General features: G+C 43.5%; 1 protein-coding gene across 1 annotated transcript; it reads left to right on the top strand.

Annotated features, from left to right (window-relative positions):
* Positions 1 to 3,231: 3,231 nt before the first annotated feature.
* RBM43 (RNA binding motif protein 43) lies at positions 3,232 to 11,648 on the top strand. Its single transcript, XM_040971990.1, has 4 exons — positions 3,232 to 3,522; positions 7,687 to 7,888; positions 9,839 to 9,924; positions 10,624 to 11,648. Exons 1-4 carry the CDS (start codon positions 3,232 to 3,234, stop codon positions 11,380 to 11,382), a joined length of 1,338 nt encoding a protein of 445 aa, XP_040827924.1. The 3' UTR covers positions 11,383 to 11,648.
* The last annotated feature ends 15,266 nt before the right edge of the window (positions 11,649 to 26,914 follow it).

Below are 26,914 nucleotides of genomic sequence, written 5' to 3'. Positions count from 1 at the left end.
AGCCATTATAACCCAATTACCCACCAAAAGACCTATCTCCAAATACTGTTGACATAAATTTTGGATTACGTGTGCAATACAAGAAGTTGGGGGATGGAGAGAGGAAAAGGGAAGAGGCCACACATAGCATCCCAAATGCCTCTGTACCTTGGGATGGAGGACAGCCACCGAACACCATCCCAGAGTCCTCAACATGGGGCATGCTCCAAAGGTCCTGCTCAAGAGGTTTTGATAGTTCAACAATTCTGAATTACTGCCAATCTCACCACTCCTAGCATGATGAAATCTTTCCAGAATTCCTTGGTTGACATAGCTCACCTTAGAGTGTTCATTTATCCCAGATATTTACTGCCAACATTTGGTTGCTGTAGTTGATGAATTTGTTCTCTCCTCTGTCCTCTGTTATGGTACCAGCTGTCCTCCAAAGATTCCAATGTACTGTCATATCCTCTATGTGCACCTGGATATGCTGTCCACCACTCCATCTAAGCCACTGAAGAGGCCCAGCTCTGACACATGCATCCCATGGTCAGACCATGAAACTTGCAGTTCTCTCCATGGTTGGAGTTCTGAGCCAACGATTAAGTTGGGGGGATTCCCAAAGATATTTCACTGAGGTGATCCCAGACCTGATTCTTGGGTGTGCTTGCCAGTATAGGGTCTGGCAGAGTTGTTGCACAAAGTGGCAGTTGCACTTGTTGGGTCAGTTCTGTCTCCAGCCCTATCCTCTGTATAAACCAATGGGTGTTAGAGCCCTGCCCTATCCTGCCCACCACACACTTGGCCCTCACACAAACCAGTGGGAGCTGCAGCCTAGTCAGAGCAAACTGCAATAAGCTCTACCAGGCCCGCCCCCTGCCCTGGTTCCCATACTTGCCAGTATGTACAGCAGACTGGTCCAGTCTCTCCCCCATTCTGTTCAGCTATCATATATGTCAATGGGCATTGAAGCCTAGTTCAACCCAACCAGCCCCACTATCCACCCCACACACCTGCTGGCAGGTGCCACTTTTTGCCTAGTCATGCCTGTCCCAGTCCTGGTTCTCATGCTCAACAGTCAGAGTGGCAACCCAAGAAGGAGGTGATCACTGTTTCCCTACTGGGCCCACTCCCACTCCCGGATCTTGCCCTCTTCAGCTGGTTCTGCAGTTTAGTGGACAGAATTTGCCCCCCTGTGCCAATATCTGCCAGCTGGCCTGGGTGTGTTTTTTAAAATGTGGATGTGAAAATTCTGTACTTTCTCATTCAGTTTAACTGTGCTGAAAAATAGTTTATTTCAAAAAGGTGGGTTAAATAAGTTTTCTCTTCTGTTGCTTTTATGCACATCAAAAAGATATTTTTTATAATAAGACTTCTTCCTTTTTTTTTGCACTAATATTTTCCATGAAAATATCAATCACTGTAACAAAACTTTCAAAAAGAGGTTTTCTGGTGTATGCATTGTGACAAGTGGGTAAATCCATTCTTTGGAAGGTCTGTATTGCATTGCAGTTCTCTTTTGAGTCTTCTGCCACCATCCCCACCTCTAGTACCCACAGATGAAGATCCAGATGGAGCTGTACAGGTGGGGACCCACCTAGTAGAAAATTCATGCCCAGCTCCCAGGTTGGATGGCCCACTGTGTGGGGTGAAGGTCACCCTGCTTAAGGGTGCAGTGGGAAAACAATATCGTGTCTAAACAAGGGTCAAATCTGACTTCTGTTTCGATTACTCTGGGCTGCTAGCAAAGGTGGATTGAAAGGCAGTGAGAGAATGGGTATGGGCCAGCGTAATCTGGGTATAGTTGAAGAGAATGACTGGTTCTAGCTGCTAGGGTGCACCACTTGATGGGCTGCACAGACAGGGACAAGGAGAGAAAGCCAGGCAGACAGCCGAGTCTCCTGGATGGATGGTGCTGCCATGGACCAAAGGGACGGACACAGAGGAAGGAGAGTTCTGCTTGGCTTTGTTGATTTTCTGATGATCTTCAGACATTCAGGTGGGCACTAATGTGAGTCTGGAAGTTTAAAAATCATGTCTAGAGTTGTGGCTGGCATAGGCATAATCAGCTAAGCCTCCATTTGCAGTGCCACCATTCCATATGGGCACAAGTTTGAATCCTGGCTACTGCACTTCAGATCCAGCTCCCTGTTTATGGTGTGGGGAAGCAGAGGCCTGGAAGAAGTTCCTTGTTCTTGGTTTTGGTTCGGCTCAGCTCCAATTATTGCAGTCATTTGGGGAGTGAATCAGTAGATGGAAGGTCTTTGTCTCCTTCTCTTTGTAAATCTGCCTTTCAAATTGAAAAAATAAATCTTACAAAGAAAGTCACGTATAATCCTACTTCCTCTTGTTTGTCTTAAAAGAATCTAAAACATAAGCATTATAATTTTATTTATTTTCATTTTATTTGAAGGCACACACACACACACACACACACACACACACACAGATATTCCATTCATTGGCTCACTCCCCATAGGCCTGCCACAAGTGGAGCTGGGCCAAGGTGCAACAAAAGGCATGAACTCTATTGTGGGTTCTCACCTAGGTGGCAGCAACTCCAGTTCTTGGGACTGAATGTGATTTCCAGGGTGTACATTATCAGGAAGCTGGAGCTGGGAGTGAGACTCCATCGAGGCACTCTGAAATGAGACACAGTGTCCCTGGAGTGACACAGACCTCTGTGGCGGACACTAGCTCCTCGTTTTTTGAAACCTTTACAGCTTTTTTTGTTGTTGTTGTTTGTGGATGTATCATCAGCCATGTAACAAGCAGCTATATTCATTGATAAATCAAGTTTTTTTTTTAATATTACTACCTGTTACACAGCACCAATTAACATTTCTAAATGGTGTCATCTCTGTACTAGCACTGCACAGATTCCGTATTACAGGTGAAATTGCTGAGCTTGTGGATATGTCTGCGTCTCTGCACTTCACATTTCCAGAGAATTCAGGCGGGAAGGCGCTGCGTTTTCCTCTCCCACTGCAAGGTCACACTCTCCTCTCACAAAAAGGGGCTAACAAGAGAAAAACACAACAAATGCATTTAACGGAAGTTAACAAGGGTTTGTGTCACATGGGAGCCTTCAGAAATGAAGACCCGGAGAACCAGGGAAACTTTTCCTGTGTAGATTCTGGCGAGGGTGACAGCCCTGCAGAAACGTTTTTGAAGCAGGGTGTGATCCAACGGTCACAGACTGAAGGGACATTGCTAGCAAGGTCTGTATGTTTAGGTTGTTGGCCCCGCGAGATGGGAGCTCCCACTTGGAGGACACGAGGTTACAGGGTGGGTGGAAGTACCACCCTTTTGTCTCCAAGGGAGCGGGCATTGGAAAACCGAAACCAAAAGTTAGTTGCTAGCTCAACTCCTGTCCCGCCGCCCGCGCTGCCGCCACGTTTGGGCTTTCCGCCGGCCGCCGATCGCGCGTCGCTGCTCCACCATGGCGAGTCGTCTTTGCTTTGGGCTTTGAGGAGCAGGATACCTGGGTACCATCGGCCCGGCCCTCTGGCAGGGAGGGCATCTGCTGCGGGGCAGGCCCGGGTGCGGGGCAGGGCGGGGTGGCCGGAGGAGGCAAGCGATTGAACAGGCCGCCCTCTTTCAAAGAGGGAGTGTGAGTCAGCCCAGAGTCGCCTCCCCGCAATTGCCGGGCGGCGCGGGCGAGGGGCACAGCTCTCAGGGACCGGACCGGGCAGCCACTGCCCAAAGTGGACAGATGCTCTAAGCATGGAGGCGAGGACAGAAGTTAGGAGGGCGTTCGGTCGTCTGTACGTCTTGCTGCGAATTCCGATCTTTTGTGGTGTTGATGGGTTGTCTTCAGGCACAAAGGGCCCTGAGTTTGCCCATCTGTGCTGACTAGAAAGGGCAGTGGCCTATTCCAATAGCATTGAGCCTTCTGCTGCGGTGCAGCCCCCACCCGGCAGGCTGTCTCAAGGCAAGGCAGAACTTCCAGTTCCTGGTCAGAAATGCTGAAGTTAACAGATGCCAAGTGCGCTTTTGTTGACTTAGTAGCAATAAAGGCAGGGTCCATGAAAAGAGACAACTGGTTTTGAGAAAAAAAAATGAGAGCAAAGGTAATATAACCCTTCTGATTACTTCTGGCTGGAGTCAACACTTCCCTGCTTTCTGATGCCACGGCCCAAAAGGCGCTGCGGGCCCCACACTGATATTGAGGAAAGTGCCACTGTCTTGCTATTCCTTGTTTCAGAATTTTTGGCAGGGTTGTCTTTCTCCAGGACACACCTTTTTCTTATTAATTGTACGCAGACAAGATTAATAACTCCTTGTTCATATTTGACCTTGGTAAAATGACAATGAGAGAAGGGTAAAGAAGTTTAGCAGGTCGTTGGAATACTTGATTAGATACTTCATAAATATAACCGAGGTTTTAGAAAACAAGGCCATCCTTTTCTGCTCTCCCTTCTGGAGATACTGGCTCAGGGGACGCCCCTTTGGTGATTAAAGGTGATTTGCATTTAGACTTGTGAGTAGAGAAATATGCTGTTAGCATTGATGAGGACTGGAGGTAGAATTTGGTTTTCAGAATTTAAATTGGTTGGGAATGTTTCTTTCTTTTTTTGTTTTGAAAGATTTATTTATTTTTATTACAAAGTCAGATATACAGAGAGGAGGAGAGACAGAGAGGAAGATCTTCCATCTGATGATTCACTCCCCAAGTGACTGCAACAGATGCTTGTGTGCCCATCCGAAGCCAGGACCAAGGAACTTCCTCCAGGTCTCCCACACGGGTGCAGGGTCCCAAGGCTTTGGGCCATCCTCGATTGCTTTCCCAGGCCACAAGCAGAGAGCTGGATGGGAAGTGGAGCTGCCGGGATTAGAACCGGCACCCATATGGGATCCTGGCACATTCAAGGCGAGGACTTTAGCCACTAGGCCATGCCGCCAGGCCCGGGAATGTTTCTTTGACATTGAAGATCAAGAAGCAAGTGACTTCGTCAGGCTTGGGGGTACCAGTGCAGCATGTCATGGCCAGACAAGGCTCATCAAGGAAGGTCCTTGGAGAACCTCAGACAGCTCTTTACTCATTTCTTCCTTTCTCAAGGGAGAATGATTTGGGGAAAATACATTTAGCCCCTTCAATCTGTGTTGTTGTTACTGTTTCACTCTTGCAATCTAGTGCATAAGTAGTTTTAACAAGCTCTGTTTTCTTCTACTGAAAGTCTCCCGTAGCAAGTGGCTATGGGATGTATGTGGCCATGGGATGTATGTGATGGGTTTTCCTTTTGGGAAACACCCATTGGTTTGTATTTATCTCTTCATGAACCATTTTTTACACTATCTCTGCTCCTCCTCCCTGCCTTAACACTTTGGAAACATTTTTTCTTCATATTTTGGCCTCATTGATTTAATTTCTGATCTGGAGTCAGACGTGCTACCGTTGTGCCACGAGGTCCCCCACTTATTGATTTAATTTCTATCTCAGCCTTCAGGGCTTCTTTTCTACAAAGCCTTTATTTAGATTGCTTGAGGCCAAGATCAATTGTGTTTCCTGATCCTGGGTGACATTTATTGTATATCTTGGAATTTTGTTGTGGATAATCTTGTGTGATTTTCAGATGGTTGGGTGCTGGCTCATTTCCTCCTGCAGAGAAATTGATCTCCCTCTTTTGTGGCTTCTAAACCCTTTTGAAATGATTTATTTCAGTGTTTGCCTCCTTTTCTTTAAGATACAGGCCCTTTGAAAAGTGTTGTTTGTTCTAAAGTCTGCCCACACCTCTATACACAACGCAGGGGTACTCAGTATGCTTTTGTGGAAGAACTGTTTTTCAGGGATCATGGCATGCTTGTTTTCTTTTCTGTGTCATTTGCCGGGCCTGGCATGTTGTCAAGAATAGAAGGCATTCAAGGAGACCATTGGGGAACGGACTGTCCTTGTAGGCCAAGAACTCTGAGGTCATCCACTCCCTTTCGGATCTCCCACTTGGGATGGAAGATGCCCAGATCCTTCCTCACAGGATCCAATGTCATTGGAACAATAGCCAGGAGCCCTGAGTGGTCTTTAGAAACAGAATAACAGTCAACTTCCTTTGGGACTTGGGAGGGGAGCTTTCTCTGGTCCTTACTTTGTTCCAACTTTGGATCCCCACCCTCTCTTACAATGACCATCAGGGTTGTTCTGGAGCCCCCAACCCCCACAAAAAAATTAATTAGACAGACAGAGACCAATAAGGAAAGCTTAGAACGAAACAGGAAACGGTCAGCCTGGACTCACATATACCTTACTAGGTAGGACACAAAGGTTAGGTACTCCTCACTAAGGTATTGAAGGTTTCTCTGCACACCCCTCCTGAAAGTGTTCTGAGCCTCAATTGTTAACATATGCTTTGTTAAAGTTATAAGCCAGTTTGGACTATCCTAAAATTCTCCAAGTTCAATAAAATTATGTTTCAATACTATAAACTGCTAAATATAAAAATGAAAACAGACATGAGACAGCTGAATAGTACCCTATAACCATTCTAAGGTGTATAGCAACCAGTTGTGTATAAACCAAAATTGAAAAGGCAATGAAGTAGTCTCAGGATGTGGTTAAGAGCTTGCATTTTCTAACATATTCATCACTCAATACCATTTCAATTAACTCTATAATGTTGTAAATTGTTATTGATGTTGTGTTGTGTCTTTTCATTGGAGGGGATGATATTCTGCCAGCTCTACTCTCAGACCAGGGATGGTCTCCCCAAGAAACTGTTGAATTTATCTTCACAATTAGATGCTGGACTCTATGCTTGGTGAATGCTTGCAATGAAGGAATCATGACTGGATATGAACTGTACTACTGCAGTAATGTGGAGGAATCCAACATGGGGGGAGGGCACTGGGGAATCCGAGAGCCTATGAAACTGTGTCATAAAACAAAATTAAATAAAAGAAAAGGATAGAAGGTACGTCTTAATAATACAGTGTTTGTTAGCTGATTAATTAACCGACAAGATAACACACGAAGACACTTTGAATTTTGTGGAGAGGGAGAATAAAATAAGAATTTATTTTGGTACAAAACAATTGAAATCCATGCATATTTCATTCATAGTACACCTTTTGTATGATGTTTTTGAAGATTCCTTGTACAAGGGGTTCAAAGGCCTGAGGCAAGGGAAAGCTTTTGCAGTTGGTACTCTGTGCCCAGTAGGGTGGCAGCGTGTGCAAAGGTGTGTCCTCTCTGGTCACATTTCTCACCATAGTGGTTGAAGGCAGGATTCACTCCACTGGAACCCCTGCTACTGTCTGGTCTTTTAGAAGAGTGATTTTTCTTTGATTCAATCAGACATTTTAAGTTGGGGATGCTTATCCATCAATATACTTGGAGTTCTACAATGAAGAATGCATCCACTTCCAAACAACCATGTTTTGTGTTTGACTTGCTTTTATGATTTCATTTTTGGATTTTGTCTTCTAATCTTTTTCTTGGAGAGTTCCTCTATTATTTTGTAAGCCTTCTTTAAAAAATTTAGGCAAGTATTAACCAATCCTTTCTGCCAATAAAAAACTAAAGGGTTAATATTTTTCATTTAATTCAAATTCTTATAGTATTTGTGAAGCAACAGTCTGATTTTTCCTCCTTTTAAAGTATCCAACCAGCTGCTTTAGTACTTTTATTGAAGAAGTCCCCTCAGAGTGGGATGTTGGCATTTTTATTAAATAGAGTCTTATATTTTAAGAGAGTACCCTACTGTTTCTTTACAGGCATCATTTTCAAATGTCAAGGCATCTAAAACTTCAAAAAGAGCAGTAGTAGTTGCTGGGCTTCCAACTGATCTGTGCAGTGATCAACTATTGGCCACATTAGTTAAGAGTCACTATCAGGATGATGATGGAGCTGTTGAAGATGTGCTATATCCAACAAGAGCTAAGGGAGTTGCATATCGAATAGTCAAAGAAAAAAGAGGTATTCCTATATCAAATATTTATGTTCTTAGAAATACTTCATCAATGAAATCTAAAATTATATTATGTTAAAATGATTCATGGAATTGGTGAAATGGGAAGCACTTTTAAAAGCATTTGTTTAGTTTTGAGTATAGAAGTGGCAAAACATTGTATTAGCAAGAATATACAGTAGGCTGTCTATATTCAGGGATTCTTATCTGTGATTCAACCAACTGCAGAAAGGAAATATTTGAAAAAATAATTGTAACTACACCAAATATGCACATATTTTTCTTGTTATTATTTCCTAAATAATGTATACGACCATGATTTTCATAACATTTATATTGCATTAGATATTATAAAGATCATGAAGGTGATTTAAAGAGTATGAGAGAATGTGTACATGTTTTATGTAATTAGATAATTTTATATTAGCAACTTGAGTATTTGTGGATGTTGGTATCCATGGGTGGTATCATGGAAAAAAATCTCCCAGAGATACTGAGAGATGAGTGTATATGAAAACAGCTCATGTTAAAGTTACCCATGACTGGCAAGTTCACGAAGATTATTTTTTCCTCTATTTGAGTCATGGGACAGATCATGTCTAGATCATGATGCATTTTATTGCAGATAAGTTGCAAAATACATGGAAAATGGAGAAAAGCTTCAGCTCAAGTATATGTCATCTTATAAATAAGATAATTACTTTGGGAATTTTAGTCTGGCTTTAACAATATATTTAACACCCTCTACTTCTCTATTTAACCCAACAAATGGATAGTCTAGTATAGCTTCTGCTTTTTTACTGGTACACTTGAAAAATAAGATTTGCTCCTGAGATCCTATATTGAGCTGTTTTGGTCTCCACTTCCATGCAAAGAGAAAGTTGGGCTCGTGGAGTGAACCCTATATTCCATTTTCATGGCAGAGGGTAGAGGATGTGGGGTGACCTTGTGGACAGCTTAGTGGCTGGCAGAATAAATTGCCTGAGAGAAATGCATTTCTGGTCAGCCTCTTGGAACTGGATCTGCCACAAGGCAGATTGATTTGAGGAAGAGACTCTGCTCTACTTAATAGAAGCCTGGGTCCACACAGCCAGTTGACTGTGGATGACCAGTTCCAACAGTTAAGTCCTTGCTTATCAATGGGGATCTCAGTAAAGAGATGATAGGAATAGATTCATTTCTTATTATTTTATTTCATTGATAGACAGAGATATCTTCCATCTGCTGATTCAGTTCCCAAACCGAATGCCTGCAATGCCATATCTAAGCAAGGCTGAGAACTCAATTTAGGTCTCCTGTGTGAGAGATAGGGGTTCAACTACATGGGTCATCATCTACTGCCTCCAGGGTGTGTATTAATAGAAAACTGGAGCCATGAGCTGGGCCAGGACTCAAACATAGGTATATCTGTGGGATATTGATGCTCCAAGTGGCCTTTTAACCATGGTTCCAAAAGTTGACCCAAGAAAGGTTTCTTATTTATTTATGTGAGTGGTAGTGGTTTGGGAAGTTAGCATATTTTAGAAAAATTTATTTATTTGAAAGAGAGTTAAAGAGAGGGATGGGAGAGAGAAAGAGAGATGTTTAGTTCACTGGCTCACTCCCCAAATGGCAACAACAGGCCAAATCCAGAAGCCTGAAACTCTATATGGGTCTCCCACATGGATATCAGGGACCCAAGCAATTGGACCATCATCCACTATGTTTCCAGGTATATTAGTAGCAAGTTGTATTGTAAGTGGAGCAACCAGGATTCAAATTGTGCTCATATGGGCAGCCTAACATGCTGCAACACATCAGCCCCAAGAAGTTAATATTTTATATATTGAATTGGTAACTCAGAGAAAGAATAGAATCCATCTCCATCTCCTATATCCTTCTTCCTCTCTCCCTCCCTATCAAAAAATTTAATAATGTATCATGCCACAAACCCTTCTGATGTCACTGTTTTCACTTAGATGCAGAGAAAGACATCAGACAAAAGAAACACTGTCTGGACATGATTGGAGGTGCTCAACTCACAGTTTCTCACTTTAGTGATATGGTAAGGTGTGATGCTGAAGGAGCTAGGTCATCTATCTTTGGAGAAGGTGGTCCTGTGTAGGGAGACACAAACTGCCCTTGCCCTGTGACTTCTGGGAAAAAAATCCAAATTTCCTACTTAGAGTCAGTTTTCAAGGCCAAACCTGTCCCCTGAAGTTATGATTTTAGATGTTGTCTGTGTCCCATGTGATACATTTAAAGTAAGAGTGAACTTTTGGGGGGAAAATTATGATGAACATTAAAGAGACAGAAAAGAAATGAAAAAGAAGAAAAGTTTCAATTCAAAGCATTTATTCACAGACTTCGCTCTGTAAAAGTCAGGGTGCTGAGTATCTCAAACTATAGGTATGGAGTGGGTGAGGATGGCTCTGGGGAACTCTGTCCAAAGAGCAGAATAGCTCACATCTCTGTGTTCTGCAGATGACCTTGTGTCCAAAAAACATTGGACCACCTTTCTTCTGGGTTATGTAGTGAGTGACTGGGAACTGTGGCTTGAACATGTTGGGGTCCCTTGTTGGGCAGCTCTGAAGCAGGGCCTTTGGGGTGGGCAGTGGGAGCTTGGTTTGGGCAGACTGCTGTAGAACAAAGAAAGTGGTACAAAAGAAGCATGAATGTGTGTTTGTGTTTACACGTGTGTGTGTGTGTGTGTATTCTGTTTCACTGGGCAGTGCTGATTTAATTTCTCTCTTTTTAATTTTAGGTCTTCAACTCTGTAACTGCTCTCTTGGATCTTTCTGTTTTTGGGAGTAATGTTGTTCTAGAAAATCTGATAGGGAGCTTGCAAGAGAAGATCCCGGCTTTAAGCTTCAGCAGCCTGGATTCCAATGGAAGAGTATTTGTGGCAGGTTCCTTTTCAGCTCTCAAGAGGCTCAGAGAATCTTTACTGTTGAAAGCAAATTCTCTTTTAGGAAACACCAGGGATTTTGTCAGTGAGAGGAAAAAGGGGACTAGACAAAGCTTCCCAAAGGGACTGCCAAGAAGTGGTGACTCTATAGGATTGCCTGGGACGCTAGGATCTAATGTTACTGGACACGAAGAAACAGTTGTGCTTGATACAGATGTTTTCCTTTATCTGAAAAAGAAGTGCAGAGTGTATGAAGAATCATTGGATACATTCCATGTTCTGAGTCAGGAGAGAGTGGATGGGGACATTACCACCATCAGTTTAAAGCATGCTCAAGTTGATTCTCATCGAGACAGTGTAAGACATGTAAAACAGATTGTTGAGGAGCTGTCTCAATCCCTGCAGTGTCAGCTTAGAAAAGAGACACTTCTTTTGGAAGGAAAGAACAAGACAGAGAAGGCAAACATTATAAGGGTGTGTAAACAGCTACAGCCCAGATACCAGGAGATCCTGATAAATTCTTTTAAGACACACATTGATATTATAGGATCTTCTACTGACATCTACCTATTTACAAAGGAAGTGATGGAATTAATACAGCAAAAAATTCCTTAAATCTTCAGCAACAGAAGGGGTAACTGTGGCTTTCGCCTTCTGAATGTTGACTCTGCCATATTCGAGCAAGCTCGACATGCCTGATCTTGTGCTATTATATAAGCATGCCTCACCATGAGCATTGCCATCTCCATAGTATAGGGAAGAAGGTAGGATTTGGAGAAATTAAAACTCTTCATTTGCCTAGTTATTCATTGCCAACACTCACTGGGGTAGTTGATTGATTTATTCTGTCCTCTGTCCTCTGTTGTGAACCAGGTGTCCTCCACAGATTCCAATGTACTGTCATATCCTCCATGTGCACCTGGATATGCTGTCCACCACTCCATCTAAGCCACTGAAGAGGCCCAGCTCTGACACATGCATCCCATGGTCAGACCATGGAACCTGCAATTCTCTTCATAGTTGGGGTTCTAAGTTCAGTGATTCAGTTGGGGGGATTCCATTGAAACTTCGTCTGAGGTGATCCCAGACTTGATTCTTGTGTGTGCTTGTCAATACAGGGTTGGGCATAGTCCATCGTCCCAATCAGCTTATGCACATGCTGGTGGTTGCAATTACTGGGCAGTTCTGTCTCCAGCCCTGTCCTCTATGTAAACCAATGGATGTTAGAGTCCTGCCCTATCCTGCCCACCACACACTTGGCCCTCACACAAACCAGTGGGAGCTGCAGCCTAGTCAGAGCAAACTGCAATAAGCTCTACCAGGCCCGCCCCCTGCCCTGGTTCCCATACTTGCCAGTATGTACAGCAGACTGGTCCAGTCCCTCCCCCATTCTGTTCAGCTATCATATATGTCAATGGGCATTGAAGCCTAGTTCAACCCAACCAGCCCCACTATCCACTCCACACACCTGCCGGCAGGTGCCACTCTCTGTCTAGTCATGCCTGCCCCAGTCCTGGTTGTCAGAGTGACAACCCAAGAAGGAGGTGATCACTGTTTCCCTACTGGGCCCACTCCCACTCCCGCATCCTGCCCTCTCCAGGTGGTTCTGCAGTTTAGTTGATAGAATTTGCCCCCCTGTGCCAGTATCTGCCAGCTGATGGTGCGCAAAGCCTAAACAACCCACACTCACTTTGATTTATGCATGTACCGATGGGAATAATCAACCCAACTTGGCTTTCCTGGATCCAGCCCACATGAGTCCAGCAGGTGTTGTAGCCTTGCCCAGCCTGGTCTGCTGCCATTCCAGCTCTCAGTATCTCTAGTGGTAGTGGTGGTCCAGCAGGGAAGCCCCAAACAGCCCTCTACCGGCTTCACCCCATTCACCCCTGAGTCTCACGGTTGGGTTTAAGGCCCAATCTGGCATGGCCCGACTCCCCATGGTATTTGCCACTGGAGGCTGTAGTATGGCTGGGCCCAGACCACCACCAATTTTAGTGCATGCTGGTGCGGACTACAGCCCAGCCCAGCCGAGTCAGTCCGCAGTCCTGGCCCTCACATGAACTGGCTTGTGCTGTGACCCAACCCAGCACAACCCATACTCTGTTCTGGGTCTTGGATTCGCCGGTGGGTGATGATAACTAGCCCAGCCTGATTCACCCCCAACCTGCACCAAATGAATGCTGGTGGGTACCATAACTGAGCCTAATCTGGACTGCTCCTTATTGTGGTTCTTTCATTTACCTGCAGGGACTATGTCCTGACAGATCTTGCACACATTGGTGGGTCCACGGGCCAATTTATTTAGTCTCCCTCCTGTCCTAGCAGGAATAATGGCCTTTCCTGACTGGTATTCACTCATTCTAATTTTTATTGTTGGGTGTTGCAACCCAGCCAAGCCTGATCCACACCAAGATATAGGCCACACCCAGCTCTGCAGGGGCAGAGAACTAACCTAGCCCGTCTTATACCTACCTGGTTCTTACGAGCACCAGTGGGTCCCGGAGTCTAACCCAGTATGGCACACCACAGATCCAGTCCATACTTGTGTTGAAGGACACTGCAGCCATGCCCAGACTAGACAGCAGCCTCCATTGTGAGCTTCACACTCACTGGTAGGAACCACAACCCAACTGGTGTATCCCTTTAGCACCACAACCAGGTCTGTTGCCCGCCACAGATCTTGCATGTGATAGTGCTTGTTCTGACCCAGCTTGACATAGTGCCTAACCTGTCTTGGCCTTTGCCTTTGAATGCTGTACCCTGGCCTGACCCAGCCTGCCCCTAGTCCCAACCTGTGTTGGTGGGTGCTGCAACCTGGCTCTGTTCAGTCTGCTTTCTTCCTTATCTCACGCAAACCAGTAGGTGTGGCAGTAGTCTAGCATGGCATGACCTACATACCAGCTTGGTTTCTGCATTTGCTCATGAGCTAAAGTTTGCTCAGTCCTGCCCGATCCACCCCCTTCCAAAACCAGCCCACACATTAGCCAACAGTTGGAGCTACCTTGCCCAGCCTGCCTGACTCCCAGGCTTGGACAATGTGATAGCCAGTGGGAACTATGACCCACTAGGGGAGTTTCCTAGACCCAGATCTCATGCATGCCAGCATAGCCTGCTCTTCCATCTTGGCCCTTGTATGAGCTTGTGAATTTTGCGACCAGCTTACCCCACATCCTGTTTTAGGATGCACATGCAGGTACTGCAGCCTGGATTTGCCTAGTCTATTCTTGTTCCCTGTACCTGTGTTAGCAGGTTCCATAGTACACCTTGCTCAGCTCACCACCATCCCAACTCCTGAGCTAACCAGAGGGACTTGTATTTCCACAGGCTTTAGCCCACAAATCCACCACAGAATTTACCACCCTGGTTCTCATGCTGGTTAGTGTCATGGCCCTGTCTAATGTGACCTGTACCCTGTTCCAACATTCAGTCAGGTACTGAGATCTGGCTCTACTAGACAGGTCCCCAACCCTAGTTTTTGTGTAGACTGGTGTGTAGTGGTCAGTGATGTTCTATGGTAACAAGCCCTACTCTGGATTTCCATGTGGGCTGGTGCATGAGTCTGACCCATTCAGATCTTCCGGTTTCTCCCCTGCAAACCACCAGGTCTCAGATCCCTCACTTACTTGCAAGTACAGTGGATCTGTTGTTGGGGGTCCTTACCCATGGATGTCCCTAGGTAGTAATTACAGACCCTCAGGATCCCAGAGCAGGCCGCTGCCTGCAAGGCCATGATTCAACCACTGCTTGGCAATGGTGGATATGGAGCTAGGATCCCAGCAGGAAGCCTGGGTAAATGGAGACTATGAACTATGTCAGCCAGTGAATTCTGGAGAGATTTCATCGTGCTAGGAATGGTGAGATCGGCAGCAATTCAGAACTGTTGAACTATCAAAAGCACTTGAGCAGGACCCTTGGAACATGCCCCACATCAGGGACTTGGGATGGGTGGGAGGCTGTGTGGGGCTTCTCACTTTATTTCTCTGTTAGCCCCAGATACAGAAAAAAATAATAATAATGTGGCAACAATGGTCTTACCCACTTTCTTGTAACCCTTGATCTTTGTGCCTTAATTAACTATGTAACGATTATCAAAATAAAATAATTACAAAAAATAAAAAGAAAGTTCTGTCTGCTGGTTCATTCCCCCAGGTGACTGCAATGGCCAGAGCTGTGCTGACCTGAAGCCAGGAGTCAGGAGCTTCCTCTTTGTCTCCCACGCAGGTGCAGGATCCCAAGGCTTTGGGCTGTCCTCTACTGCTTTCTGAGGCACAACAGGGAACTGGATGAGAAGTGGAGCAGTGGCTGGGACACGAACAGGTGCCTGTATGAGACTGCAATGCATGCAAGGTGAAGATTTAGCCTCTGAGCCATTGTGCTGGGCCCAAAGGTTTATTTTTTGTTGTTGTTGTTTAAATATTAATTTATTATTTTTTTATTATTTTTAAAATAATGGTTACATGGTTGATCAGGTTGGGAAGGATCAAGGTTTAGGGAAAATTGGCTGAATTCATTGAAGATTTGCTTTTTCAAAAGCAACAGACTCTCTCTCTCTCTCTCTCTCTCTCTCTCTCTCTCTCTCAATCTTGTAGCCATTGTTTCACTCCTTAAATGCCTACCACAAGCGGGGATGGGCCAGGCAAAAGCCGAGAGCCAGAATTCCAGCCAGGTCTCACATGTGCGTATCAGGGACTACAGCCCTTGAGCTTTCCCAAGTGCATTAGCAGGTACCTGGATCCAAGAGAAGTGTCTAAAACTCCAATCAGCACATGATATGAAACGTAAGTGTGCCTAGCTGTGCTTCAATCCGCTGCCTCACAGTATCGGCTTCTGGGTTCTTCTCCACTAACACAGTGTAGTTTCTGAAAGATCCAGTTCGTGAATGTACACATAAGATTTCAGTACTTTATCATAAACTAACTAGTATCTTCTGTCCGTTTTTTAATTTTTCAGATGTAAGTTGTCCCCTCTCCACCCTCCCAAGCTACTATCAGCTCCTTACAGGCAGTCTTATATATCAAGACAGAGGTTTTGTGGCTTGGTAGATCTGAAATTGAGTTTTAGCAATGGCACTTACTGTCATGTGACTTTGGGCCTGCCTTTTCCATATTAAGTGGAGGAGAGTAGCTGTGACTTCATAAGACTGTGTGTGATAATATGATAATGCCCTCCGTGGATGCCTTGGCTCTTTGTAGCCAATGTGTAATGCAGTAAGATGGTGTAAAAAGTCTTCCAAACATTTGCTGTTGTGGGAGGCCTTTTTCTGTGAAAGGAAGAACACTGTAGGGAAGTTGAATTTTGTGACACACCTGCTACAAAAAAGTGCCCTCCGTAGTGGTATCTTCAGAGGTACAGAGGTGTTGCCAAAGCAGACATTCCACAAGATGAGTGTTTGTGAGAGATTATCAAAATTCTGTTCCGGGGTTTTCATGGAGGGGAGAGAGTAGTTTCTGTGCAGCTTGAACACTGCAGGTGGCTTCAGCTCTGACTGCTGGAGAAAGCCAGAGCTCCAGCTGTTGTCAGGAAGCACCTGCCTCTTAGTCTGGTGACTGAAGCACCCACAGTCACAGCTCTATGCACCTTTGCCTCCAGGACATATTGGACCAGCTCAGAATAGATTATTTTAGCTATAAAAATTTTTCCCTGTGAGTTTTTTGTTTGTTTGTTTGTGCTGGTGATGGTGGGGTGGGTAGGGAGAGGAACAGAGGTTGGGGTGGAGTGTGTTCTGTGGTTAGCTATCTTTTGTAAGCCACGTCAAGCAGTCAGAAAACAGCATTGCACCCTCTTCACCCATCCCTATTTCTGCTTCACGTTGGGACACACAAAAAAGGTGACCTTGTTTTCTAACGTTTAAACAAATGACTACAATCTTCTATTTTTCTTTCAATGGTGGGATGTCTTTTCTTTGTTTTCTAAAGCTTCTCTCTCTGACTCAAACTCCAGGGATGCTCACTAAGTAGGAGGGAATCGGGTCTGAAGGAAGCACATCTTCAGGAAGGACACCATCAAGGCTCCCCAGTTTGCCTGGACAATTTGCCTCACCCAACAGGCTGTGTCTACTGGTGTTTAGTGGTCTGCCATCTCATTGTAGTCACTGTCTTCAAAGTGACCAAGTCCCAGGGCCATCATTAATGTGTGGTACCTTCTGTGAATGAAGAAAGACTTGCTGTTCCAGTTATACGCAGTATTATTCACTAACAAACACCGAGCTGGGATAGCTCCCAGTGAGAGCCATCTTTAAAATCCAAGCTCTCTCTTCTAGCATAGAGTTGGTTTTCCTTATTCATGGAAACTGGATTTGTGTTTTTGCCTACTTGCTAACATTTATTTGTAGCTCTCATTGGCAGACACATACAACAAAGCCAAAAATTTGAGTCTCTGGGTGTGGAGGCTGACTAAGCTGACACTGTTTTCTTTTGTCAACTCTATTATAGTAAACAAATGCATTTTCTGGGTCTGTTTAATGTCCCAGTTTGCTCATTTCCTCTTCTTTTTCTTTTTTTGGTTGATGACTTCACTATTTGAAATGGGACCCAAGTGTAAGGCTAATGTGATATTTAGTGTTCCAGTACACAAGAAGACTGGCATGCCTTCCAGAACAAATACATGTGCTACATAAATTTCACCCAGGCATGAGTGTTAGTGCTGCAGGGTGAGTTAAATTCTTGCATGGATCCTCCTGAAAAGCCATGCCTGCTCTATAACTGCCTTTAGCTGAGCTGGGAAAACAAAAGGCAAAAGGGTCACGCAGAGGGCAGTGGTGCAACTCACCCTGGATCATTGGAGACAGTTTTCTACCACGCTCTTTCCTCATTCTGGCCTCAAGACAACTGTGGTAGAAATATTTACTGTCTTGCTTTCATCATCCCCTCAAACATGTGATTGTAAAACAAATCAACCTGACATTGGTGTATTTCCCACTGTATGAGCTATCCAATTGTCAGCAAGGTTGTTCTGATAGAGAGTGATGGAAATACTGAAAACAGATATGTGTGGGTCCTGCTTATGTCATTTCTACAATAAAACCTTGAGATTCACTGGAAAGGAAGGAAGGAGTAAATCAACACTTCATACAGTCAAGTTGATTGGCCCGCTCTGAAGGTTAAAATCATGTTTAAACACAACTATGCTGGATTCTGTGGTTGAATGTTAGCTTTTGGTGAAGAATTCAGAGATAGTTGTATTTTACTAAGTTTGACATTCTGACATAGTTGACAAAATTTCTTACTTATGCAAGAGCTGGTCCTGAAGCCCTATGTTATTGTCAACTTGAGAATTCCCTGGTGTTCAAAAGGAGGGACTCACTTTATACCTTGCTTCTCTATTGGCATCACTTCAGTTTTACTTGTTTTTCCAGAAGTACATATTTTTCTTAATGGTTTGTGCTAGAGAAGAGGTATTTTTTTAAAGCATAAGCATATAAAATATCCTTAAAGATTTAGCTTCTTGCAGGAAATGTGTCAGAGTTACAGAACTTATTCAGAGGAAGCAGGTCTTCGCAGGTGTATCTATATTGCACTTGATTTTCCTCTTTTATAACAACTATAATACTTTGCATAGTCAACTATTAATTTAAAATATTTTCCTTTAGTATATGTCAACTGTTTATATAGTATTTTCTATGCTTCTATCTTCTTGTGACCTGGTGATTTGGCTTAGTTTTAATGATTATTTTAAGCCATGTATTTATTTTTCTTTGATCTGGTCTCTCTTCTGTCCTACTTTTCATCATTCTGTGCGATGGTGGAAACAACTGCCTGACAATTGGCTTTAGAGAAATCCAGGCTTTTTCTCTCCTTCTCACCCCAGTACAGTGATGAATGAAATGAAGCAACATCTATTTGAAATAAAGGTGTTATTGAAATCACAGAGGTATCCCTGACATGGTATTTTCAAGATTTTCTGGCATAAAGAGGATGATGTTAGTTGAAATGATGGCATATGACATCCTCCAATACAGAATGAGAAATCAAATAAGGAACATTCAGTTCTGACTCTGTGCTTATTAAGAAGCTGTTATTTTTCGCTGAAAAGAGAAACTTAATTTCTGGCTCATTGTTGAGTAATGTGATGCAGCAAATACTCAACTTTTCCAGAGGCCATGATCAGGATTAGTTTTCTTGTTTCTAGACTGGTTTGAGCACCAAAGGCTGTTACAATCTGAAGAAGCACTAGAGGGAGCCAGATCCCTTTCTGATGAATTAAACTTTGGCTTGGCAGTAGAGCTCCGGCCCACGTTAAGATCTATCTGCAGACTTGTAAATTGAGTGCTTAGTCTTGAGTCCACAGATGTGATCACACACAGAAACTTAAGAATTACCCACTATACAGGGTAAACAGATCCACATTAGGAAACGTGAGAGACTTCTTAGCTAAACACATCATTTAGGCATTGTTTCAATCTGGATTCTCGCAAACCTGATTTTTTTTATTATTATTATTAATTGTATTGCATTATGTGACACAGTGTTATGGGCACTGGGATTCCCCCCACCCCTCCCCCAACCCTCTCCCCATGGTGGATTTCTCCACCTTGCTGTGTTACCACAGTTCAAATTCAGTTGAGGTTCTTTCATTGGAAATATTTACCAAGCATAAACCCAGCGTCTTATTATCCTAGTGAGTTCAATGATTTCTTGGTGAGATCATCTTTGGTCTGAAGGTAAAGCCAGCAAAGTATCATCCCAATCAATTAAAAGCCCCAACATAACATCAACAACCATTTACAACCTTATGTTAATAGGAAAATGCGGGTTCTTAACTACATCCTGTGATTTCTTCATAGACATTTCAATTTTTGGTTTATATTCAACCAGATTCCATACACCTCAAAATGGCTATAGATTACTCTTCAGCTGTCTCGTCTATTTTTATTTTTGTACTTAGCTGTTTATAGTGTTTAAGCATGATTTTGCTGAACTTAGTTGTTTTTTGGATGGTCTGAACTGGCTTATAACTCTAGCAAGACATGTGTTATCAGTTCAGGTACAGAACATTTTTTTTTAGGATGGGTGTGCGGAGAAATCCCCAACACCCCAGTGAAGTGTAACTAATCTTTGTGTCCCACCTAGTGAGGCATGACTGGATCCACACTGGCCATTTCCTGTCTGATTCTAAGCTTTCCTTGTTGTCTATCCATTCTAGGTGCAAACCTGATTTTAAAAGATGCTTATGGTACAACTGGGGACATTTGAAGAGAAATAAGGATTATTATTAAGTGTATTAGGTGTGATAATGACATCTTGGTAATGCCTAAACTTTTCATCTGAAGAATTTTCACAAGGGATTAGATAAAGCCTGTAATTAATAATCATGTATTTCATAAAAAAGAAACTGTGTTTGGGGGTGGAGTGAGGAGGGATAACAACAACAACAACAAAAAAAACCCATAGATTGTGAGTATCTTAATCATTGTTTATTAGGCTATTTGTTCTGTTATTCTTGAGTGAGATTTTCCATTAAAAGTAAAATTTTAATTGGACACTTACATGATATATTTATGACCTAATTGATCATTGCTTTTGCTGTATGTGTGTTTCTTAATTTATAAACACAATTTGTGCAGGAAAAGGGGATATTTTTTCCCATATTGGAATTTAATTTCTATGAGCTTTTACTGAGTTTCTATGAGTGTTCTAGGAGACAGCAGAAACTCAAAATCATTGGATTCCAAGTGATCTCATGTTACACTAAGTCAAAACTTAATTAAACAGCATCTTGGTCAACTCTGGGTTTTCCTTCTTCCATTGTTGCTGAGTGACAGCCAGAGAGCGGAGGCTGCGGTGAAGTCGGTGCTCTTGTTGGTTGACCTGCTTAGTCAGCCATTTGCTTATTTTTATTTTAATTTTTAAAAATTTTGAATATTATGGTACAATTCCATAGGGTCTGGGATTTCCCTACCCCCACCCAAAGTACCTTCCCCCGACTGATAATTCACAATGATATAGTCCTTCATAAGCAGTCATAAGTCGATCATTCTGCTATTTAAGTGTGTCCTGACATTGCTGGTACAGACAATGCTAGACAGAGACATTTGTTTTTGAAGGCAATCTTGATCTTCTCTTGGATTACTTTGTTCTTGTAGAAAAGACATCATGTCTGACATCCAGATTCGACTCTCCTTGTACTGTCAAGTCTTCCTTGCAATGGAAGTTTTCACTCTATGGTCATAACTCTAACTGCATGGCCTTGCCTACTTTACTCCTAAACTGTATTTGCCATGAATGGCCCTGGGGATTTCTCTTGGACATTTTTCATGTGCATAAGTACTCTTTGGAAACAAAGGTGCAGGCACGTTCCCTTTTAGGCCCTAAACTATCTGGAAGCCTCTGTGATCAGTGCTTAGAAGGGAAAGTGATACATAGCTATCTTCTCAAGTAAACACTGCAGTGGCCACTGCTCTGGAGCCTATGCTATAGCTGTCTGACAAGTAGACCTAACACAAACTTTTCTAGCAGAATTGATTGCTTGTGTCATAGTACTAGTAATCCTAATTATCTACTAATACTGTAATCCTAACTCTCCCGCTGACCCATCTTTTTTTCTTCCTTCTTTCCTTCCTCCCTCTCTCTATCCCTCCATCCTTTCTCTCTCTCTTTCTTTCTTTCAGTGACATTGAGAGGGAGAGACTGAAGGCTATCTTCCATCTACAGCTTCACTCCCAAATGGTCTGAATGGCCAGGGTTGGTTCCTGCCATTGCAGACAACTGGGACTCATAGGGACTGCAAATGCCACAGGTGGCAGTGTAACCTGCTGAGAAATTCTGGTTAACTTTTCCTTGGTTCCTAACTGTTACTAACCTAAATTGTGAGAATGGAAACATAATCATGGCTCAATAGAATAGAATGACTTAGTATTTTGGTAATGTCCTAAAGAAAAGTATGCCTCTGGGCCCGGCACTGTACTCAGAGGCCTTGCATTTGCCAGGATTCCATATGGGTGCTGGGTTGTGTTCTAGCTGATCCACTTCCCATCCAGCTCACTGCTTGTGTCCTGAGAAAGCAGCAGAGGATGGCCCAGGGTCTTGGGACTCTGTGCCTGCAGGGGAGACCTGGAAGAAACTCTTGGCTCCTGGCTTTGGTTGGGCTTGGCTCTGGACATTGTGGCTATTGTGCTCCATCTGCAGCACCCTATCCCTATTTTTGTTTCTCTCCTCTCTCTCTTTCGTTTGTTAGTAGTGATCAGACACTAATTTATTAAGCTTTACAAACCTCAATTTTCTTATTTGTAAAGCAAGCAAGTAATATCTGTAATGTACTATTTTGGAAAAAGTTAAGTAAGAATCTGCAGAAACTGCATGAAGAGAGTTTGGCACTTTGTGTAAAACGTATAAAAGGCAAACATTTTTTATTATTAAGAGTAACAAAATAAGTAGAAGCCTCTTCTGAAATTTTTGCATTTGGATGTGAGCCTTTCTCCTATGACTTCCTGAGTTATTAGCTTAGCTTCAGAAGGACCGCATAGGACTCAGGGCACAGGCAAGGCATGGAAACTGCCACAATTGAGAAACAATGCTCTCTGTGGTATCCACTCCAAGGTGGAGCCTCAATTCTGTCGGTGCTAGAAGAAATCACTGCTTAGCTTTCATTCTCTTTATGAACTGTCAGTGGAGAGGAAGCAGATGAAAGGAGAAATGCCTGGAGGAGAATATTGCCATGGGCTCATGAAACAGGGGAAAAGAAATCGAACAAGCTACAGTGGACAAGCTTCCAGATGTTTGCAGCCTGGACCTCTCCTCACAGTGAGACGGAAATCTAAACCCGAGCTATGCCCTCACCTGCTTGGTGACTGAAAGCTGAGTTGCTTTAAGCAGACACCACATCCTTCTCCCTGGAGGAGGAGGTTTTCTGGCCAGAAGAGGAAGACCCATGGCTGCTTTATTTTCCTGAGAGATCTGGACAGGTACTCTGTATTGAGCTGACCTCTGACTCCTCTCTACTCTCGAACCTTAGATTCCAATCCCATAGGTGATGTCCAGCTCTGATTATCCTCCTTCTAGAGGCCAAAAGGTGTAAGTGAACTGCCAGCAGCAAGCATCAGCACTTGCAGATACTTACAGGCTCCCTGTTCAGATGCAGCCTGTTAATTAATCTCATGCACTTTGCGTAATACATTTTATTGTAGTACTTGAGTGCTTAAAGTAAGTTTTTGTAAAAATAGAATTATTTTATTTTCTTTTTTACTTGATAGAGTTAGAGAGAGAAAGGGAGGGGAGAGAAAGGGAGGAAGGGAGAGAGACAGAGAGAGAGAGAGATTCACTGCCACACTTCCCAAATGGCTGCGATGGCCAGAGCTAAGTTGATTTGAATTGGCAGCTTAGAACTTCTTCTGGTTCTCCCACATGGGTACAGGGCCCCAAGGACTGGGGAGATCCTCTGCTGCTTGCTCAGACCATTAGTAGGGAACTGGATTGGAAGCGGAAGAGCTTGGATACAAATCAACACCCATTGAGGACATTAGCACCTAAGGCATAGTATTAGGCACTATGTCACTGTGCTGCCTTAAAGTAGATTTTTGTGGAAAAGAAGTAACTCATTTTGACAGTAACTGATCTTATGCTATTATTTAAATCAAGCTTCTAAGATTAGATTAAAAATAGTCAAGGCAGAGTTACTTAAGCTAGAGAGAGGGGGACGGGAGAGAGAGAGAAATCTTTTATTTGTAGACTCACTTTCCAATGGTCACAATAGCCCGGATTAGACCGGGCTGAAGTCAAAAACTTGAAACTTCATCCAGGTCTTGCTCAAGAGTAGTGGGAGCTCAAGCACTTGGGCTTTTTTTTTTCTTTTTTTTTATTTTGCTGTTTTCTGAGAAACGTTAGCCAAAATCTGAATCATAAGTGGAGCATCTGGGACTTGAATTGGCCTTTATATGGGATGCCAAAGTTGTAGGTGACAGCTTAATCACAGTGCTGCAACACTGGCCCTGGGCTTTAAAAAAAATTGCTGAAGAGGCCAAGATAGGCAGAGAAGGGGAAGGGGTGGAGAGAGAAGGAGAATGAGAGGGAGAGAGAGAGACAGAAAGAGAGAAAGATCTCATATATTGGATTACTGCATAAATGCCCATGATGGCCATGGCAAGGGTAGACCAGGGCCAGAATCTCAAGTTAGACCTGTAACTCAATTCAGATCTCTCACACAGGTAGCAGGGACACCATTTCTTTAAAAATAATTTATCTATTTATTTAAAAGAGTTAGAGAGAGATTTTTCCACCTGCTAGTTTACTCCCTAAATGGATGCAGCTACCAGGGCTGGGCAAGGCTGAAGCCAGGAGTCAGGACTTCATCAGGTTTCTCAAATAGATGCAGGAACCTCAAGCTCTTGGGCCATCTTCTACTGTTTTCCCAGGCACATTGGCAGGTGGCAGGATCAGGAGTGGAGCAGCCAGGATTTTATTCCTGTAGATTGTAGTTTAACCTGCTACATTACAGTGCCAGTCCAGAGGGATCCAAATTTTTGAGCCCTTGCCTGCTGCCTTACAGGGTATGTATGCATTAGCTGACGTTGGAATTGGGATCTGGTGTCAGGAATGAATCTTAGGTAGTCTCATATGGGGTGAAAGTGTCTTAATTCTTACCTAATCGCTTACTAGGCTAACTGCTCCAGTATCCTTGGCACATCACTTTTCTATTACTGCTGTAACTCCTATTATTGCATTAGATCCACCCAGTTAATCTGGATAATTCCTCTGTCTCAAGATAACAGAGTCACATTTGCAAAATCACGTTTGCCGTATAAGGTACCATACTCACAGGTTTTGGGAATTAGGATGTAGATTTGTTCTTCCCACCATAGTCCACTTCCAGCCCTAAAGATTTGCTTCCACACGACATAAAATACTGACACATCCACCTTAATCCTATCTCTTAAGAGTCTCAGTTCATTAAAGTAACAACCCAAAGTCCAAAGTTTCTTTTCTTTCCTTAAATATATTTTTATTTTAGATGATACTTACATAGTTGATCAGGTAGAAAGATTGAGGATCAGGGAAACGTGGGTGTGATAATTGTTCCCAAGTTTTCCATTTCTTTTCCCTGTATCTTGTGGAAGGGAGAGACAAGGGGAGAGGCTACACCCAAGCTCCCAACCACACCAATACCTGAGGATGGGGAACAGCCAGCCAATATTGACCTAGGGTTCTGATGTGGTGTATGCTGCAAGGGTTCTGCCCAGGTGGTTTTAATAGTTCTGAAATGTGGTTGATCTCACTGATTCAAGGATGACAGAACACTTTCAATATCCATTAGCTGATGTAGTCCACCTTAGAGTCTCCACTTGCCCAGATAGTTGCTGTCATCATTTGGCCGCAGTAGTCATGCACTCTGTTCTGTTCTCCTTCCTCAGTTATAGTACCAGATGTCTTCTGAAGGCCCCAATGGACTACCATATCTTCTATGTGTAGCTGGGCCTGCCGTCCACTACTTTGTCTTCTCCACCTTGAAGGACCAGTTCTCTCAGATGGGACCAAGTGCCTGGCCCAGGCGATCAGGGTCCTGTCTGACTTCCCATACCTACCCTGGGACTCAAGGACCCAGCACCCACCATGCATGTGGGCCCAAGGACCGGGGCAAGGTGACATGGAACCTGCTGGGATCTCTGCCCCTGAGCTCACTGACCTGGCACCCAACACGCAGGTGTGCATCAGAACTGGGACAGGTGACAAGGACCCTGCCAGATCCCCACCACTAGGTTCATGGACCAGCATTCACTGCACAGGTGGGTCCAAGGACCTGAGCCAGCTGACCTGGGCCCTGCTGGACACCCTACTCCCAGGGTTCATAGTCTATGTGCCAACTGTGTTCAGACTGATATGGCTCACCTCAACTTGGCATCCACCAATGTGTGCTGAAACCTGGCTCAGTCCATCTTGTCCCCAGTTCCAGTTTCTGCTGGTAGCTGATATGACTAGCCCAGTCCAGCCAGCCCCCAATCCTCGTCCTTCAGAAGCCTTTCCTCACCTGGACATGAACCCTCAGGTCCCTGTTTGTCCCCACCTGTGTCTTCTTCCAAACTTCCTGCAACCCTACAGCCCAAGAACACACTGCCTCCGGCTTGAGTTCCCCCAGCCACAGCCATGCAGCCTGGGGAGCAAAAATCTCAAGCTTCCATCCTGGAACAGCTTGAAATCTGCCTACCTGAGAATTTTTTTTAAAAGATTTATTTATTTTTTAATTGAAAAGCAGAGCTTACAGAGAAATGGTTGCAACAGTCAGAACTGAGAGTATCTAAAGCTGGGATCCAGGCACTTCCTTTTAGGCTCTCAAGTGAGTGCAAAGGTCCAAGGACTGCTTTCCCAGGACTTAAACAGGCAGCTGGATCAGAAGTGGAGCAGCTGGGACACAAACTAGTGTCTGTGTGGGATGCTGTTTGCCACAGGCAGAGGGTTAGCCTGCCTGTGCTGGCTCCAAGGATATATTTTCATTTCACCATCTCTCTGTTTCCTTTAGTCGTAGCTGGCAGTGTTTCTGCTGGTTTAATATTCTCAAGAAACTTGTGCGTCTCCTGTGCATGTCATGGGGAATTACTTCATTGGATCAGATGCTGTTTCACAGATAATTCATGACTGCTGTTGAGATGGCTGGGGGGAGACTCACAGGAATAATTTTTTCAGACAATCCTCTCTGGACCTTTTGCAACAGCAAAAGATTGTGCAGCTACAATCTCAGGTTTCCTGACAATGAATCTCCATTTTTGCATCTTTGTGAATTCTGAATAGACTGAAAGTTTCCCAAGTCATAATAGCCTGGTTTCTTTTTAGTTTAGCAATTCTTCCTCCAATGTATCTTTTTCTATTTGTAATTTTACTAAATGGAGTAAGAAGAGGCACATCACATATTCAGAACTTTGGAAACCTCCTTAGATAACTATCTAAGTTTATTATTTAGGAGTATGCTTTATGTATAACTGATACTCAGTTCACCTAAGGTTATAGATACCACATAGAATCCTTTTCTCCCTTTCTTGTTTCTAATAATACATTTTTAAATTTCATGTACAGATCCGTATTTCCATCAATATTATGTTCATGACAATTTAGATATTCTCTGAGACTATATATGTTCCTCGCTTCCTTTTGGGTCTTCACTACTAGAAAAATGAATTTTATAGTAAAATTTTAGAGGAAATTTGAGTTTTTCCTATAACGTTCTT

The sequence above is a fragment of the Ochotona curzoniae genome, unplaced genomic scaffold (genome assembly GCF_017591425.1).
Source record: "Ochotona curzoniae isolate NIBS_2020 unplaced genomic scaffold, NIBS_Ocur_1.0 contig_2210, whole genome shotgun sequence".
In the NCBI taxonomy this organism is placed as follows: domain Eukaryota; kingdom Metazoa; phylum Chordata; class Mammalia; order Lagomorpha; family Ochotonidae; genus Ochotona; species Ochotona curzoniae.
The sequence above is the reverse complement of the archived record's forward strand: the minus strand, read 5'-3'. Positions and strand labels throughout refer to the sequence as shown.